The sequence below is a fragment of the Argopecten irradians genome, chromosome 7 (assembly GCF_041381155.1).
Source record: "Argopecten irradians isolate NY chromosome 7, Ai_NY, whole genome shotgun sequence".
NCBI classification, from domain to species: domain Eukaryota; kingdom Metazoa; phylum Mollusca; class Bivalvia; order Pectinida; family Pectinidae; genus Argopecten; species Argopecten irradians.
The window spans coordinates 36,304,066-36,322,659 of NC_091140.1; the positions used below are offsets into that span (position 1 = coordinate 36,304,066).

General features: G+C 34.9%; 1 protein-coding gene across 2 annotated transcripts in view; it reads left to right on the forward strand.

Moving 5' to 3' along the window:
• The window catches only part of LOC138328285 (guanylate cyclase soluble subunit beta-1-like), a 93,804-nt gene extending 76,943 nt beyond the window's left edge, over window positions 1-16,861 (forward strand). For both annotated transcript variants that reach the window (XM_069275027.1, XM_069275026.1), the window contains exons 3-8: window positions 3,940-4,040; window positions 8,720-9,698; window positions 13,343-13,574; window positions 14,079-14,222; window positions 14,765-14,919; window positions 15,379-16,861. In XM_069275027.1, coding sequence (XP_069131128.1) covers window positions 3,959-4,040; window positions 8,720-9,698; window positions 13,343-13,574; window positions 14,079-14,222; window positions 14,765-14,919; window positions 15,379-15,505 — 1,719 coding nt within the window. In that variant the 5' untranslated portion in view covers window positions 3,940-3,958 and the 3' untranslated portion in view covers window positions 15,506-16,861. The remainder of the gene's footprint in view (window positions 1-3,939; window positions 4,041-8,719; window positions 9,699-13,342; window positions 13,575-14,078; window positions 14,223-14,764; window positions 14,920-15,378) is intronic.
• Window positions 16,862-18,594: the final 1,733 nt, after the last annotated feature.

An 18,594-nucleotide genomic window follows, 5' to 3' on the forward strand; every position in this document is an offset into this window, starting at 1 on the left:
GAGATAGGTATTGGATCAGAGTCATTTAGAACTACCGAGAAGGCACAATACATAGAAATAATGGGTCAAGGTACTGGAACCCAAATGGATATCAATATCTCTATGGATGTAATTACATCTATTTCAAATCTAAAACTTCTAGACATCCTAATAAATGTTGAAACAAACAAAAAAAGTTTCTTTTAGTCACCAATATCATGGATTGTAATTCAAAAGACGAGATCGACTTTTTTCACGGAGTTCCGATAGAAACCTTTCCTTTAAATGATCGTATTGGGTTAGACGTTGGTTTTACGCCGTTTCCTAATGACTTTCTACATCCCAATTTTCCCCTTGACACCGTCTCACTTTTGGCATTAAGCTCAGTGTTCGCCCTTATCTTAAAGGCCTTGAGCTGTCTGTCATCCTAGTTGAAAGAACACTCGAGTCTATAGTAGTTTTTTGTGTCATTCAACATGCGACTTGTTCATCTGATGTCATGCAATGATGCCATGTCGTGGGTTCGGCAGTATGCTTCGATGAGATAGCACTATAAAATAGACACGAGTTCAGCTACAGCGAACAAACAAGTTATATCCATTACAACGATCACCATAAAGCAAGCTTAAGGAGCGTGTTACAATAAGATAACAATATTTATTTATATGATGCAAAAGAATATACAAACATAACAAATCAAAGATAGTAGTCAAGTGTCCTTCTTTATGTTCCGTGAATAATGTAACTATGACGTCATCGACATCGCCCTCGTTTTCGGTATGTTCCTTTAAGTGATGTTAGGTAAATCCACTTCTCTGCTACTTTGTCTATCTTTCAAGGACACGTTCCCAACATCAGTTTCACTATAAAAAACTTGCAAAAGTTAGAAGTCATATTAAGCTTAATTATTTTGACATTTCGGTTCGACACATGCTCGTCTTTTTATGGTCGTATTCAAAGTTCAATGTCACAGTTTAAAAGCGCTTGTGATGTTTACTCTGTTTATTTTGCAATTGAACATATCAATTTATAATTCCATAATTGTGCATTATTTTTGTGTTTACGAGTCTGTAGTGTCTTTAAAGACATGCGGCCTAGTAATTCAAATATCTTGACAGGATTGATGAATTGATTCTGATTAACATGTAAAACCGGCTTTTTGTAGAAGCTTTTAAAGACGTAAAACATTCTTTATTCTAGTGGTTTATTTATTCACTAAATAGTTGCGTGCGTGGACATGCTGCATGCTTGTATCAAATGAATCATGTTAAAATTAAATCTTTCGCAGTGAGCTAAACGAAGCCAATATAAAAACTAAATTGAACAGATAAATCTCATTTCAAAAAAAAAAAAAAAAAAAAAAGAAAAAAAGAAAAAGAAAAAAGAAAATCAGACAATCCTTTCACTGAGTCACAAATTACTGATGTGTTCTTCAGATAGATGATTGATTCTCGTTTTGGAATTCCCTGTCACTTTTCCCCACTTGCTTGTTTTATTCTGCTGCTTTGAGATCAAAGAAATAAACAATTTTTGTTTGTATTATCACACACTGTCACAAAGCATAGATATTTAGATACTGTAATTCCTGTATCCGCTTAAGCAAGGCAGTATTAATTAACAAGATTCAATTTGTTCTGTTTAACTTAAGCATCTTAACATCAAAAGCAACAATCATTTTTATTTTTCATGTGCAACTCATTAACGCTAAATATTGATTTAATCTTTAAATATCCATTATAATTGAACTACGAATGACGTATGACGTCATGCAAACTATTTTGCCTCAGGACTAGGTGCTCCGGAAGACACAACACTTCTAAAACCTGTGTGAATTTCATCGCACTTTAACACAATACGAACGAGAACAATGATAAAATTTTACACGGGACACATTTATTCTTGGAATCTTATTAAGAGATGACAGGGGTCATAATTTGAAATGTTCGAAATTGATTTATAAACAAATTTTGAGATAAACACGTCCGAATAGCGTTGAAAAAAATCGCCGAAAGAATTGTTCGCGTAGAACATCCGGTTAGTCTTCGAAGGTCCCGTGTTGGAGTCCCGGTCTGGCCACTATCCTTTTTCCTCTTCTGTAATAATTGTCATGTGAAAGAACTCGGTCGACCCACATCCCTTAGCATCAATTCAACCTGTTATCATTACGGTAAAGTGATTTAAATGATAGTGTTGCATCCTACAACACAAACCTTAACATATAGTTTATGATTATGTAAATTATTATAAATACGTTTTAGCAATATTAACGACAGATTGGCACGCGATCACGCTCTGCACGTGCAGTTATGTTTATTTATATAAACTATTGATAAGGTTCGTAGATGTTGTTCATATACATATGTTTACTCAAATTTCATCTTTAAGCATCTGAGCGCGATATTTAGAGAACTGGGGTTCGTGATTACGTGTAGCACGTGCGGTTACATTGGAGGTGTTGATTAGATTTTAAGGAGGTGTTGTTGAGATACGCCTACAAGATGGTTGCTAGACTTCTAACGCGAGCGTCTCTTGTGTAATCCTACCATCTCTGGTTGATAGATAAACAACAACACACGGACGGTTTAATGAAGAGGCAAAAAGGCACCCGGAAATTCTAAATAAATGCTTTTGTGAAGCGAATATTCCGGCGCTGCCAAAGAAGAAAAATTGCAACATTGCTGTGTTTTGTTTATGGGCTATTGAGCCTGGAAATAACTGACAAATGACGGTAAGGCTGCAGAACTGGCAGTTAAAGCATAGATCTTGATAATGAGTTTACAATTATGTTACAGAAGAGAGCGAATCGTGAACGGTAGTCGACATTTTCTCATTTGTAAGCGGAATTACTGCGAACCGGAAACCTGTTGTATAGATAGCATGGGAACTGTACTGTACGGTAGACTTGCACATGTCCCGGGGATGCGACAGATAGTTGGCAATAATGATCAATATTACGTTTCGTCTACCATTATCTACACATGCCGAAATATGTCCCTAGTCGCGGGATTGTCGCAATGTTTAGGTAGTCAAGTATAAGGTTTCACTGTATTCTTTGGTTGATACAATAACAATATTGCCCCCAAACCACTTCAAAACAAATACAATTTATTGCATTCAGGAAAGTTGTCTGATATTTTGTGCAAAATAATGAGTTTTATACCCATCATGTCCGAATTTCAAATTTCATCAGCAGCATCTGGAATGAAACATGCTTTTTGATATTACATGATCGATTTTGTTAGACTATAAGACTCTTTCATATGTGTATATGAAGGATAGGGATATTCTACCCGAGGGTCACAAAATGTAGTAAAACCCGAGGCTTGCGGAGGGTTTTACAACATTTTGTGATCCCGAGGGTAGAATATCCCTATCCTTCATATCCACTTATGGAAGAGTATTTATCTTTCATACCTCGACGTTTTGTTTTCATAGGAAAATCAGTCAAGTTTGTGAAATAAAATGTTAAAATATTAAAATATTATTACCGAGGAAATAGAAATTTTGTTGACGCAGTGACGTCACGAGGCTTTATTGCATGGACAGTCATGCAACACAGCCTCAGGCGTTATGAGTGTATTGCCCTTGACCAGCCAGTATTACACCCTTAGGTATGAAAGAAAAAACATACCCAAAGGTTACAAGCCGTGCACACCAGTGCTGGTGGGAATAAACGACGTCCTATATGTACAGCAGATTTAACACGAAACACATGCACCTTAAACATGCTACATTACTTAAGTTTGATACACTGGAAAATTTCACACCTTCAGAGCCGATGTTAGAACTGAGCAAAAATATGTGTACCAAAATTAATGACCTGCAAAGAAAAAGACAATGCTCAATTTGGATGTATGCCCAAAACGTATGGTTAAACAATATTAGACAGTAAATACAATGTAATCAATATTCAGCTCTAAAGATGTTTTAATATAGCTAATCCGTAATTTCTTTTCTCAGACAGGAAGCTGGTTTGGAGATGGACGGCCACTTCCTGGTCCGGATGGTCTACGATGATACCGCCACCTATGATTTGGTCGGGGCAGCAGTCAAGGTCCTTGGTATGTTTGCAGTCTATACAAAATTATATATGGATTTATTCCGTGATAATTTGTAATGTCATAGTATTTCACACGCTTATTTTCCCCTCATCTCGTGACAGGATGTTGTATATAATTATCCATTGTCTGTAACACATGTTGATAGATTAATTGTACGTTACAGCGTTATGCATAATTGATTTATTATTGATGAAGCTATTTATCATTTGTTTTGAAAGTTCAATATCATGTATACCACATAATAATTTGTCGTCTTGTCTGCACGTATTTCTTCAAAGGGTTTTTGAGATGCATAGGTCAAACTATGACACAATGCCCAGAAGTACGGGGACATCCGAGAAGATGCTAAGTAGATAATCCGGAAAAACAATTTCCTTTGTTTTTGGATTTTTTTCGCACGAAGTATTAGCAAAATGCTTCGACATTCGTGACTTGTTTTTCATTTTTTCATTTTGCAAACAGTAATGCAATACAATGATACACACCGAATATTTGACTTATCTTCTAGACGCGTTCGAAAGAGGACGAATAGGCCGAGGAAAGCTAAGTATCAGGAAAAAAAGCATGTGTGTTGAAGATCGAACATAACAGTGAACTCAGGGAATCAGATCCAGAATCCTTGAAGTCAAATTATTAGTTTACCAGCTAGTTAAATATAATGGACATTAATATATATATTTATGTTAATAAACGCCAATCTTGTAAGAATAAATTTGTTTTGTGTATTTTAGACTGAAGTTAACATTTTACTTACTTTGTATCAACATGTTTATATGCATATGTCTTGTTAAGTAATGTTTAACGGTTGCTTTGCATACGACGATATCAGTTTCTACGTTGTAATCTTTATTTATAAGTGTCATTCAGTTTCCTTTCAATGATAGTGGGATGTGTTTCTGTACAGCAACATTTTGCTAAAACTTAAGCTTTGAGAAGCTAAAACGTTACACGAAAAATGTTAAGACAGAAGATTGATATGAGAAAGTTTACTCAAAATCATGTGTCAAATATCCTCTTAAATAATTTCAACATCGTTCGTGACATGACAGCAGAATTAATGATAGAGAAACATAAGCATTTCACAGCTTAAAAGTGAAAATGATGTTAAGATACATACGTGTGTCATCGTCTGCGACCTAACTCGCTTAAACAGCTATAAATCTAGTTGTGATGTTCTCTAAACACGACATTTATCATAGCAGTTCGATGTACTGCAGGACTCCTGACACTGCTGACCTACATTTCTCCTTATATTTACCAGATAACCATCTGAATGTGATTCTCTCAATGAATCAGGATGCCGCTACATTAATGTATTGGTATTACAGAGACTCCAGAGCACTTTCTGGTAATACGGAACCGTAAAATCCTACAGTGGTTCATTGATTGTCACGTCGACACAAGCCTAGAAAAACATTTGTCTGACAATTCTGAAAATTATATACACTGATTGATGAATATAGCTTATTTCGCACTACCACGAACGTTGACCCAACTTCTGAATGGGGGAGTGGTGCAGTGTCAATGTAGCGTCCGACTCTCAGTCAACTAAGCGTCAGATTTACTTCCGTGGACGCTGGACATGTCATCATCTTTGTTTATATTTGATTAAGCTTATTTGATTAATCACGATATGTATACGAATGGATTTTAGTCTTATATGATTCGATGTCACGCTGACCGCGTTTAAAAGCCACGCATGTGAAAGAGTGTCAGATAAGCTTACTTATCAATTGTGGCGACGTGTTTAATGCCTGGTCATCGCCCCTGTCTCAAAGCAAAATTGATTGATTTTCAGCTTCTTAATGCTTCTCAAATACCTGTGTCATTAGATGTAAATACAATTAGTTGAAAAGCTTTTTCTAGCTTTAAAACAAAATCCTTATTTTAGCTTTCAAAACAAAATATTTTTTTCTAGCTTCAACTAAATCCTTATTCGAAATTGCAAAATATAGTATAAATTGTTACCGACTACATGTATATTTTTTGCCTACAGTATTGTATGCATCCAATTCCGAAAATAAAATATAAATTATTAAAGTATGATTCAAAAAAGCCTAAAAGAAAACCAATATAGTGGGGATGTTGTAGTTTACCCGTGACAACAACGTTACAGGTCTAGTCTGTTTTGCGGAAGGAAACAGTTAACCTATCTACACAACATATGGTTATCGTCAAATTGTCCCTCTGATTTCAGCAGCTGAACCCCGAACGTTAAAAAACCCTCTTTTCTTAAAGTATAAACATTTCACTCTTGACCGAAATTATATGTACAGCACCGTGCACTTGCAATGCTCTTAATTTCGCATTTATTTTCATTCATTAAAGACGACGCATCTCGATTTTGAAGTACAAAACAAGGTCATTTTAAATCTAAGCTGGTAATAAAAAGAAAAGAATAACACGAAAAAGTAAACATTAAAGCTTTATAAGAGCTATTTTTGTTTGTTCTGTCGAAAAAAATTTGGCAAAATTTCATTTCATTAGAGTTCATGCGGTGCATTATGGGTAATGTCAGTTGCGTGGCGACATGTAAAGTGCATGCTTAAGACTAATGGCGAAAAATGCAAACATATTTGCTACATCTAAATTGTATGACTGCAGGGTGTTACAGATGTTATATCAGAAAGACAGAACACTGTTGTTTTTGTTTGTAAATTCGTAAAACACAATTTAAGGCTTAATCACAGCTATTATCAGAATGGAGTCAAAGCCACATCCAATTATAAAACCCAAAATACAAGACAGACAGAAGATAATTTGGTATTATTCATGTTTGCTATTTCAAATGCAAATCTCCCATTGATTTAATTCCTCAGTGATTCAGCCATACATCTTAAAACTGTATATTTATATTTTCTGGACTGAAAAGTAATTACTAGGAATAATTTTGGATTTTACTAGCTTACAATTAATATATATCAATATCTTTTAAGATTCCTTTTGTTATCTTAAATGAACAAGATTTTAATGTAGATTTATATCATCATTTAGAATAATATATACTATTATAACTATGGCATAACCTCAAAATCCGATAATATTTCATTTATCATCGTAATAAACAGCTCTTAAAGATACTAGGTTTATGTTATCATAGTTATATCTTGTATTAGAGAATTAAGTGACACACGATATAATTTTCTTCCGAAGTCATTTGCCAAGATTCTTAGCCAAGACCATATGAATGACAAACAGATGGAAATAAAAGATGAATCTGGTTGATGTTATAGTACATTCATATATAAAACATCATGATTTCCTCTTTCACTTGAAATTCTTCTTTAAATTTGGAGAACTGGGCGTGTCCTATCAAATACTTCATTTATTTGTTTTAATCAGAAGTAAACAATACATACTACCTAGCTAACAATAACTGCAAACGAACTTATACTCGCTACAACTTACTTTTGGTCTTGCTTAAGGATTTTTTCATGACGAGTTCATGACCAGCGTTCCATCCCATCTATAATGTCGACCCAATTTTCAGACTTATCAACTAAATATTACAATTAATGTTATTCATTGACAACGTCGGGCAGATGCGATCTGGACTCGTGTATCATAGCCGTTAGCCCTGCACAGAACACTTTCTCCCGTTGTCCAGCCTTACACACATATATGGTCCCCTTTCCTACCAGTCAATACAGACGCTATATACTCGCGACGGTAATTCCATTTGTAAACGGTTTTATCGTACCGGAAGTACAAACCGACTCCAATCATGTTAATATCCCCAGTCATGGAAACCACATTCTCGTGCAATAAAAACTCCCCGAAGTCGGTCCGATGATTTTAACATATTAGGAATTTTACTATCGCCCATTTATCCATTAAATATAACCATTTTCTTTTTCTGTATATTTGGATTAAGATAATTGGATTTGTCATCGATATTCTCAATGGGGTTTCTTTCAAAGCGCTTCTTATTGCAGTTTAGAAATATCATCCTTGGTGCCAACGGCTGACATAAGTAAAGGTGAAGTACATAGCCTTTTTGGTCATCATTATATATCAAGACATTGTCATTTAGATACAAACAATGTCAAGGACAGCGAATCAATGTGGTTAGACTCAACAGATTTTCTTACTCTTCCACTGACTTTGTAAATCAATCCATCAATGACACGAGAGCTTTAAAATGAGCTCTGAAGCTTTACTAACGCACTCGAATATATTTCCATAAACAACCGTTATCGTTAGATTAGCCCCGGTAATCCGTTACTTTGGGTTAACGACCTCGCTTTTTATGTGACTTGGAAGCACAACATGCGGAACATCCTGATATAGCTACTCTGAGATAATGTAGATTTTCACTCGTTACATCTAACTGACTTGCAATACGATTTTTTTTATTCCAAAGTGTACCAATATCAGTAAAAGACATATTGATTTATTTCCATTGTTTAACTGTTTGTAATTGACGTATTTGATTTCAGTCTTATAATTATCATATTAATTGTGTATTAGAGAAAAACAAGATTTTTTTTACATTTGCTGGTCATTCCTTGGTTCCGATGTATCATTTTGAATTGCCATAACTTTTTTTTCGTGACTAACAAATATTATCTTTAACATTATGTTTTCTTCCTCCCCACCCACGATGATATTTCAAATTACAATGGAGTTTTCGAAATGCTCTATTAAATTGTTCTTACTTTGTTGATATTCTTTTACAGAAACACCCGCCAATACGATTCTGGAAATGTTCGGAAAGATGTTCTTCGAATTCTGCCAGGAATCAGGTTATGACAAAATTCTACAGGTCTTAGGAGGCACAACGAAAGATTTCCTCCAAAACCTGGATGCTCTCCACGACCATCTCGCTACTATATACCCAGGCATGCGCGCTCCATCCTTCCGGTGTACAGAGCGGAAAAGTGACGGCGCGACTATTCTTCATTATTATTCGGACAGACCGGGTTTAGAACATATCGTTAAGGGTATTGTAAAGACAGTTGCCAAGTACTTACACGCAGCTGATGTGCAAGTTGAGATTCTCAAGGCAAAAGGGGATGATTGTGACCACGTTCAATTCGTTATTATCGAAGACGCTGCAAAGGTCAAGGCCACTAAATCCGAAATGAATGATTGTGAACATAGTCTCTCTCACGAGAAAAAGATAAGTCCTGCTACGTTCAGTAGAGCCTTTCCTTTCCATATCCTTTTTGATCGAAAGATGGAAATCCAGCAAGTCGGAAGTTCTTTGCTTAGGGCGATTCCTGGTACAATGAAAAAAGGTGCCAGGATCGACGACTTCTTCGAGATGGTACGACCACATATGACGTTCGAGTTCGATCACATTCTATCTCATATCAACACTGTGTTTGTATTAAGAGTCAAACAGTTGGACACAGGAGGACTTTTTGTCGACAAAGATGAGAACTCTCGCATGCGTCTGAAGGGTCAGATGATCCATGTACCCGAGTCGGATTGTCTTTTGTTCATGTGTTCGCCTAGTGTTGCTAATCTGGATGACCTCGGGAGGAGAGGGTTATACATCAGTGATATACCCCTCCACGATGCTACAAGAGATCTTGTGTTACTCTCAGAGCAGTTTGCCGCGGGGTACAAACTCACACAGAAACTGGAAATTCTCAACGACCAGTTGCAGCAGACGCACAGAGAATTAGAGCATGAAAAGAAAGAAACTGACAGGTAATATTGCTATCTTCCATAACCCATTACCACAAACAAACCCGTTCTGATGACAAGTTTGCTTTTGTTTCTAATAATGTTTTTTTTCCTTTGTACATTCGGATAATATCTAGAATGTAGACTAGAATAAGGTTTGCAATGCCACATTTCGTAACTGTAAACGCAAACAATATCGTCGACAAAACAATTTGTTCCTCGATGACTATTGCATGTTTACCAGAGTCGGTTGTAAAATCAATAGAATGCCTACCTTCAATGGTCACCCTATATCATGAATTGTTTTCTGTCTTAAATTGACAGTTTAATTACCTGAAAAAAAATCATTTTAGAATATTAGCTGAATTTGTTAGATAATTTGAAATCAATTTTCTATTAATCTGTATGAATAATTTATATAAAGAAAATATCACACAATTCCGAAGATATAATGCCTTGGTTAATACTGATAAAATCTGTCAAATTGAATTCATGAAGTAACCAGAGATGATACTGTTGTTCGCCCAACCCAGACATTGCGTGTCCAGCAAGTCGCCAACACCTCTGGGTGTTTACCTAGCATGTACATGTGTCTGCGTCGGAACAAAACACCAAATAATTTCGTTACTATTCTGTCTGTTACACGGTAATTTGGGATCCTACTCATTGGCAACAAAGTATGGCAGTGATGTTTTGTTTTGTTGGATGTGTTCACAGACAGTCCCATCATCGAGCATATGTCTCGGTATTTATTTTAAAATGTGACTGCGTTAATGAAATAGTTAACTTGTCATGCAAAGTTGCGCTGAATGCTTTCAAAGAGATGGCCTCAGTGTAATGGAATTTGTTCAGTCTCGTCTTCACCTGAGTTGTAATGGAGGCCTGATCAGTGCTCAATATCTAATAGACATTAAGCAAATGATTTTAAAAGATAAGAAACATCCGGTCAATACCATGACTTAGACAGAATGTAAGATAATCATTTACCATCGGTTCTGTTGTATTTTATGAGAAATACAACGGCTGATATATACAGATGTATATCCTGTAGCATTTTCATTATCAAACTTTATTTGTCGTTCTTATAAGCTTACAATTTGCGAAACATATCAGACCGAATCGCAAAGCAGTACCATGATATTGTCCTATAAGAATATTTTGATATGATGGATTTTAAATTAGTTACATCATTGTTTTAGGCTTGAAGTTATTTATCAATCAGATGATTTTAAAAACTTGCCATTACTTTGCTAATTTAGTTCCAAAATCAACGTTAAAATCAAATGAGACACTTTCGGAGTGTTTCTTAATGTTTCATTATGAACATGCATTAAGCTCCATGATTTTCTAATTATTTTAAGTTAACCCATTTGCTTTTGAAAATTAATTGTTCTTCTGTTTAGTAACAGGCATACACAGAGATTTGTCGAATATCATAACATAAAACTAGAAATTATTATATGAATTGAGTAAATGATCGAGTTATATGGTTACGCGCTGTGTAATACCGTTTCTGATAGTACTGACTTAGCCAATGTGACTGCGTGGCATTTCACCCGTCCACCATCAATAATCTCTTGTCACATAGAAAAAGAAAATACTGTGACTATCAGAATTATGACGACCTTGATCATCTCTGTTGTTATTTGTAATTAGTACCTACAGGAGCTTTAAATCTTTGATCATTAATGTAAATATTGATATACCCCTAACATAATACTAATGTTAATTTGTCTTGAGAACATGATCGATGGTATTGATTGTTTTCTTTGTACGCAGCACGAGGGATCTATCTAATTATTCATGTTGATTTAATTAGAGAATATATTTGCATATAACCTTCACCTCAATGTCCTTATATGGTGTTTATCGATAACTAGGTCAAACTGGACCAATATTGACACTATTAGTATTTCCTTCTCTTCGTATTCACATATAGTATATCTGATCACATGCTATGGTTGTCGTCAACCTTCTGATGGTCACGTGATGAATTTTGTCTTCGTTATCGTAGTAGTCTAATTAGTTCTTAGCCTACTCTATGACCAAATTTGGGAATAGTAGACGGTTACTCATCGGAAACATTTTATTCTTTTCCCTTTACTTTTAATGGCTTCGCCTTATGGTTACGATCTGTCATGTTTGTATGTTCGTTTTAGCAGTAATATATAGATTTACAATTTTTTATGCAACATGAACGCATAATTTTCACATTAATTTAATCACTGCCTCCGCCATGGATTGACCTTGGAGTGTCTGACGTACTAGTTTAACACTTAACCAATTGTGCTAAAAAGAAGTTCTTCTCTATAGTCAAGAGGTAATTTTTGCGACTGGTATTCACCAGGGGAACATTCATGTGTCTAAACAGGTCGATCAATGATATGAGATACATTGGTGTACGAAATGCTCATGACGGACAGCTTAAAGTTTTTTAAGAGCGACACAAAATATATATCTTGAAATATAATTCAGCTTCAACCATTTCTGTAAATGTTTTAAGTAGTTTGCTTTTCTAAGAGCTCCTTCAAACTAGTCGAGCTATCAGACTTCTGGATGTTTTTACGCAAAATACTTATGTTCAGCCAAACGTGACCTCCAGACCATTTCTAAGGATTTCGTCTAAAGTTGTCGGATGTTGTTGACCGTTAGTTTTTCCTTGTTTAATGGTGCACTTCAAGGCGATGCAAGTCTCATATTTCATTGCAGCTATACTGACAATTTTATCTCGCACTTTATTGAGGTTATCACATGAAACGAATATATACCTTATGAGAAGATATAAATCGGTTAAATAATCTGTCTGTTATATATATACTGTAATGGGCAATCTCTTGATTATGTGAAATGTACGTTTTCCTCGCAAAGAAATCATATTGCAATTTTATCCGTTACAAACTCATTTCGATGTGTACCATTTATATAAACGAAACTATATTTTCATGGTAAAGATGGTTAGATGAAATTATAAACGGTTTAGAGCAAATGACATTTAAGTAAATGGATGTATAATGGCAGACGAAGAATTACTTCTTTGAACACCAATTTAAGTCTATCTCTATAGTTTCTGTTAATGATACATCGACTTACGAACGCCTCCATTCATTCTCGTACTACACTGAGGTGTACCTACACAGACTATTCGCTGCGTATTCTGTGTGGTGATTTCCATAGAAAAATCCCCTTCATCAGTCGGAGGAGCTTCCCATATTGTTGATTTTCATAACATTGTGTTGCTTGCCCGTCCTTGTCAGTGAAGTCCTTGTAATTAGCTGGGATTGTGAGAATGTTCATTTAAGTAGCGTGGTCATCGCGTTCGCCATTTGATCTTATGCTAATCCAGTTGTACTATCTTGAGATTAGCAGGCGTTAATAAATATAGTATGCAGAAGAAATTGTTGTGATACATGCTGTTTTTGTTTTTTGTTATTTTTTGTTTCAAAATCTCTGTTTGGTATGATGTGGACATTTGTCACTGTGTATAAGACCGTTTAAGGCGTTGACCTCATCAACTAAATCAGTGTCTCAAAGACTACCTTTCTTTTCGTTCTTAAGTATCTCATACCACTTGAATCACATTAGTTCATTATTTGTTTCTCTCTATGACAGGAAACTTTTTGAAAGCGACTGAGACTATAAATTATTACTATTGATGTATATTTCATCAGGTTGATGTACTCAATTCTTCCGGAATCTGTCGCTCACGAGCTTCGACATCAACGTCCAGTTCCCGCCAAAAAGTTCGAGAAGGTCACCATCTTGTTCAGCGGTATAAAGGACTTCAATGAGTTCTGTGCAAGGCACTCTGACGCCAAGGGCGCCGAGTTGATCGTTCATCTATTGAACATCGTCTACACGAAATTCGACGACCTGCTGGGAAATAACCCGGATGTTTACAAGGTGATTACAGGAAATTTGATTGGCTAAATACATTACATGCGGTGTTACACGAGACCTTTATAGATCATAGCACGTGCGGCATTCACAATGGGGCCGTTATAACCAAATATGGAAGTTTTATTGTTGTATCCATTAGCGAAATGAAGATAAAGTGTTCAATATGCAAATGTCGCTGAGTAGATTTTCTTCACCGTGGTTGTCGATATTGATAACCCGTGTTATATTGTTTGATGAAGTTAACGCCATAGAGAGAGAAAGGGACACTTTCTAACATGAAAACGGTGTCAAACTGTGACGTGTTATACGCCCTTCATCTATTTCCTATTTATTCAAATTACCCAGAGGATTGATGTAAATATAAACGGTGGTCCGATTGTTATTCATAGATATTTAAATGAAGCAAAACATCCTTGTTGCATTAACAGGTTATGTATATTGGTTATAACTGTAGTAGGCCAATATCTAGTTATATTAATTTGCTATATTTCATTATTTATCGCCAAGGTTGAAACCGTTGGAGACAAATACATGGCGGTGAGTGGACTTCCGGTCCCCTGCAATGAACACACTTTATGTATCGCCAGACTGGCCTTAGACATGATGGATATATCAAAGGATCTCATTGACCCGGATGGAAATAAAATTGTTGTAAGTTTGACTTTAATGAATGTCAGAACTAGTTGATTGATATACTGTAAATATATTTATGTTGACGTAATCAAATTTTAGCGAATGTATATGTAAGTTCAGTGATGAATTTGGCCATTCGTAATTTAAATAATATACTAGTGCCATACAGAAGACGTACTATGGACAGTAATGTTTAACTCAACATGACTGGCGTGAAAAGTTATGACATATCATTTACCTCTAAAATATAAAGGTTTGAATATTTAGATAATCATTTCTTATTTACGCAGTTGTTGATAATATTGCTAAACATAAATAGCATGGCCTTTATAAAGAAGATAGATGAACAGTCTTTGATTCTTCGTTTGTATATCTTTAGGTACGCAAACAATGGTACACTTTGAATTAAATGAAGTAGCAAAAGTCCTAACTTCATCACAAGTTCTTAAGGCTTATTTGTAGTTTTCTGACTCGTACCTCACTAATTTTGCTCGCAACCTTCTTTTACTCCCTTGTGGTGTTTCATGTATATACCATTTTATTTTGTCCTCGTTTTGCAGACAACAATCGGTATCCATTCGGGTGAAGTTGTAACAGGAGTTATCGGAAAGCGCATGCCCAGATATTGTCTGTTCGGAAACACTGTCAACTTGACCAGTCGAACTGAAACGACGGGAGAGAAAGGCAAAATCAACGTGTCAGAATATGCTCACAAGTATGTATAAACGTAACGTTGATGACTGGCTTACTTTTTCTTTTGTGAAAGTGTATCTGTCAAGCTTGCTATAAAAACACCAATATCTGTCCCCCAAGAAGTTTGTATCTAAATATGAAGTGAAACAACAATACCTGACAGGTCAAAATTGCAAATATTTGAAAAATATTTGTTTCATGATTTGCTTATATAAATGAATCAAATACTTATGGTAGATTGAGCTAAAGTTCCATAATTAGACTTGTGAATTTAGTTTGAAGCAAGATCAATGAACACATAACCAATGAACTACAAATAGAAATAAAAAAAAACATAAAAAATCCAAAGCTATCAGCTGAAATATATACCCCGAACATCATCCCATTTCTAAATTGATTAATGTTAAGTAGTGCATAATGTAATATTATATATATTATGACGTAGTCCATTTTGTCAATAAGGTTTACTTTCGTTTTCCAGGTATTTAACTGAGGACAAAGATTGTTTTGATCCTAGTATCGAGCTAACATATAAAGGCGAGACGAAAATGAAAGGGAAACCAACACCTATGAAAACGTATTTCCTGTCCAGAAAACAGGCCGCGTGATAAAATACAGTTCTTCCTATATTATACACTTCGTATGAATAGAAAAGAAAATAATTGATCCGTAATGGTTCGTGTAGTTTAATGTACTATCACTGACATGCAATAGAATATGTTTATAGCGCATGGGTACATGGTCACCTCCTGTTACAGATATGGTTGTCATGGTAACGATGTTGTTGAAGTCAGAATGCACATAGTCATATAATGGTATTTCGATGTTTTTTTCCAGGAAACAAACATATCGCGTTTACCAAGTCATGATATATTGACACATTTGTCGTAAAAGGTTCTTTTTTTATCTCAGCACTAACTACGCAAGTAGGATTAACTTTGATAAATTATTGAACTTATAGTTTTCCGGTTTTTTTTTAATTAATTTAAATTCTAAAAAGCAGACAGTTTGCAAAAGATTCGATGTGGAGATAGAAAATGGTACCGGAAATTATCTCAATAAGGTTTCTATTTGTAATTCATGACCTTATTTGTGAATCAGGACAATTTCATTATCTTAGGCATTTTGTTTTCCTTCATGGTTCTGATGTGCATAATGCTGAATTGGAAAACGACTAAATATAATGCGGTTTATAAGCTAAGCCAGACATTCTTTATCAACACCATACACCAAATAAGAATCGCAGGCCCAGACTTGTTAATGGCCAATTTGTATTGAATATTTCAATGGCGTCGAATCTGTGTTTTGTCAAAATATGCACCGACAGCAAATATTGGTCAAGTTTATAGAATGATTTGTAACCCGACTTTCTATAATGCTAGAAAAATGGCATTAATACAGATGGAATCATTTTTGAAGTATATGATCATTTCGAATTTGAGGGAATAAAATAAAATATTTTATGACAGGAGATATGTTATATGTATAAACAGTTATGTATGAATATTTTGCACGTAATTTAGTATTAGTACTGTTTATAAGTTATTGGAAATGACACGGATAATTCCAAAGCGTTCAAATTAGACATTATATTGGCATAAACATTTGATTGTGATATAAATACTATTTCATGATTTTCTTATCATCGACAATATATAAATAACTGTAAATATGAATATATATGATACTATTTATTTGTAAATGCATATGATTTAATGATCATTGTATTATTAGTAATGCATGTGTGTGATTATACAAGATAAATAAGAAAATGTTACATTTGTTGTTTTATCTTGCGTTGAGATAAATGTCTTGTTTCAAATCATGTGCAGTATTCTGTTGTTTTCAAATGACTTTATTTCAAATAGATATTAAGTAAATAGATAAAAACAAACCAAAACTTTAGAGCATATTTATAAAAGGAAATTTAGCTGGAAAAATGATTTTTTTTTTTCGAAATACAGAGAAGTATCGAAATACAGAGAAGTTATTCCTTAATGAAAATTACAAGACCTTTTGATATTACTGTTTGAATAGTACATTATATCAGTGCTTAGCTGTGATATTAACGACCAGATATTATACTCATTCAATCTGGTCCTAGAGGGTCCAAGAGACATCATCCGACATCATCCTATTTGTTTTATTTATTTTCTGTGTTCACGTCTCTTTCACGGCGTTCATTCAAGGTGATGATAAGGTTTATGCCCGAAAAGATGCAACGATGATTTGCAGGGATAATCACTGCTTAGAACCGAGTCTTCTCAAAACTGAATCGTTTTCTTCTAGTTTTTTCTTTCAGAATTCTTATAAATATAAGTTTTCTGTCAAAAGAAAAAAGAGTTTACTATGAAATGAAAAGTGTACATAAACCTGTGACGTCATCTTGTTTGGCGGGAATACGAAATTTGTTTCTAGTTTAGTTTTTTGTTTGTTAGTGTTTAATCTATTTCTTATTGGATGACCTTGTTATTTATTTATATCGTTAAAGGTGTCTCATTTCATATTGATTTATTTATATCTACGTATATATCGACCCCTGATACATATCTATATATTTGGAAATAATAAAAAGTGTCAACCAACAATTGCCTTTGTAGTTGGAATTGTATATATACAGAAAGACATTGCGTTGTGTGACTCTAGATTGGTTTGACACACAACAACACATGGGTGAAATGATCTGCAGAAATTCATGTTGATAAATTATAACAAAGTGTAAGCTGCTATGAAAAGTTATCTTAAAACTAAAATATTTAAACCTAATGATTGTTAAAACATATATAAGTAAACATTATATGAATAAAATAATGACAAACAGTTGTACAAAAATAGAATTTTCTTTTTCGATAACATTTATTTTCCTCAGAAAATTCCTTATTTTGTTAAGCCAAAAGCCAAAAGGCTGATGGACACGTTTGCATATATTTGTTTTTTTTTTTACAACTATTATTTGAATAACGACCTTTGACTTGCAAAGTCCCATTATGTTACAATATCATACACATATATTCAAGGTCAAAACAAATCGTAAACAGAAACGTTCTTATAGAATCCCAGGAAAAATGTTATAATAAGTAATATCGGTTTTGATTTTTCAACAATGCCATACAACATGTACAGCTAGACCGTTGAAGATGAATGTCTACACACGGACCCTGTGTAATTGGAGATCGATCGAACAGGCCGAGTAAGGTCCTTACCATACGAGAGTGTTGTGAAGGACGATGTGGGCGCGCTTGGTTGTTGTCGTCAATTGGACCGCCATAAATCACGGAATCTGACGTGAACACACTGGATCTGTCCCAGGGGCATCCGAAACTCCGATTCTCCATGTCGATATTGGAAAGGCACATTTGTTGCTCCTTTAAGGAGATCGACGTATTACAGACAATTTGGGGTAATGTCCGACACGTATTTCTGATTGTCGACTGAAGAGCCCTAAGGTCATCCCCTCTCCTAGACCTTAACGCATTCGCTGCTATTGTCAGTATCAGAAAACGGCTAACTGTCGACGAGCTTGTTTTCTATATCTGGTCTATATGGGTATTGTGGCAGTCAGACAGATGACAGGCATTATGTGGACCACTCTAAGAGTACCTTTTGTTGTAAATGAGATATCGCGTCGTGGTACACGTTCTGTTATCAAGATTTTTGAATTCGCATTTGTGAAAACCAGAGGCTGGGTGAATGCTGC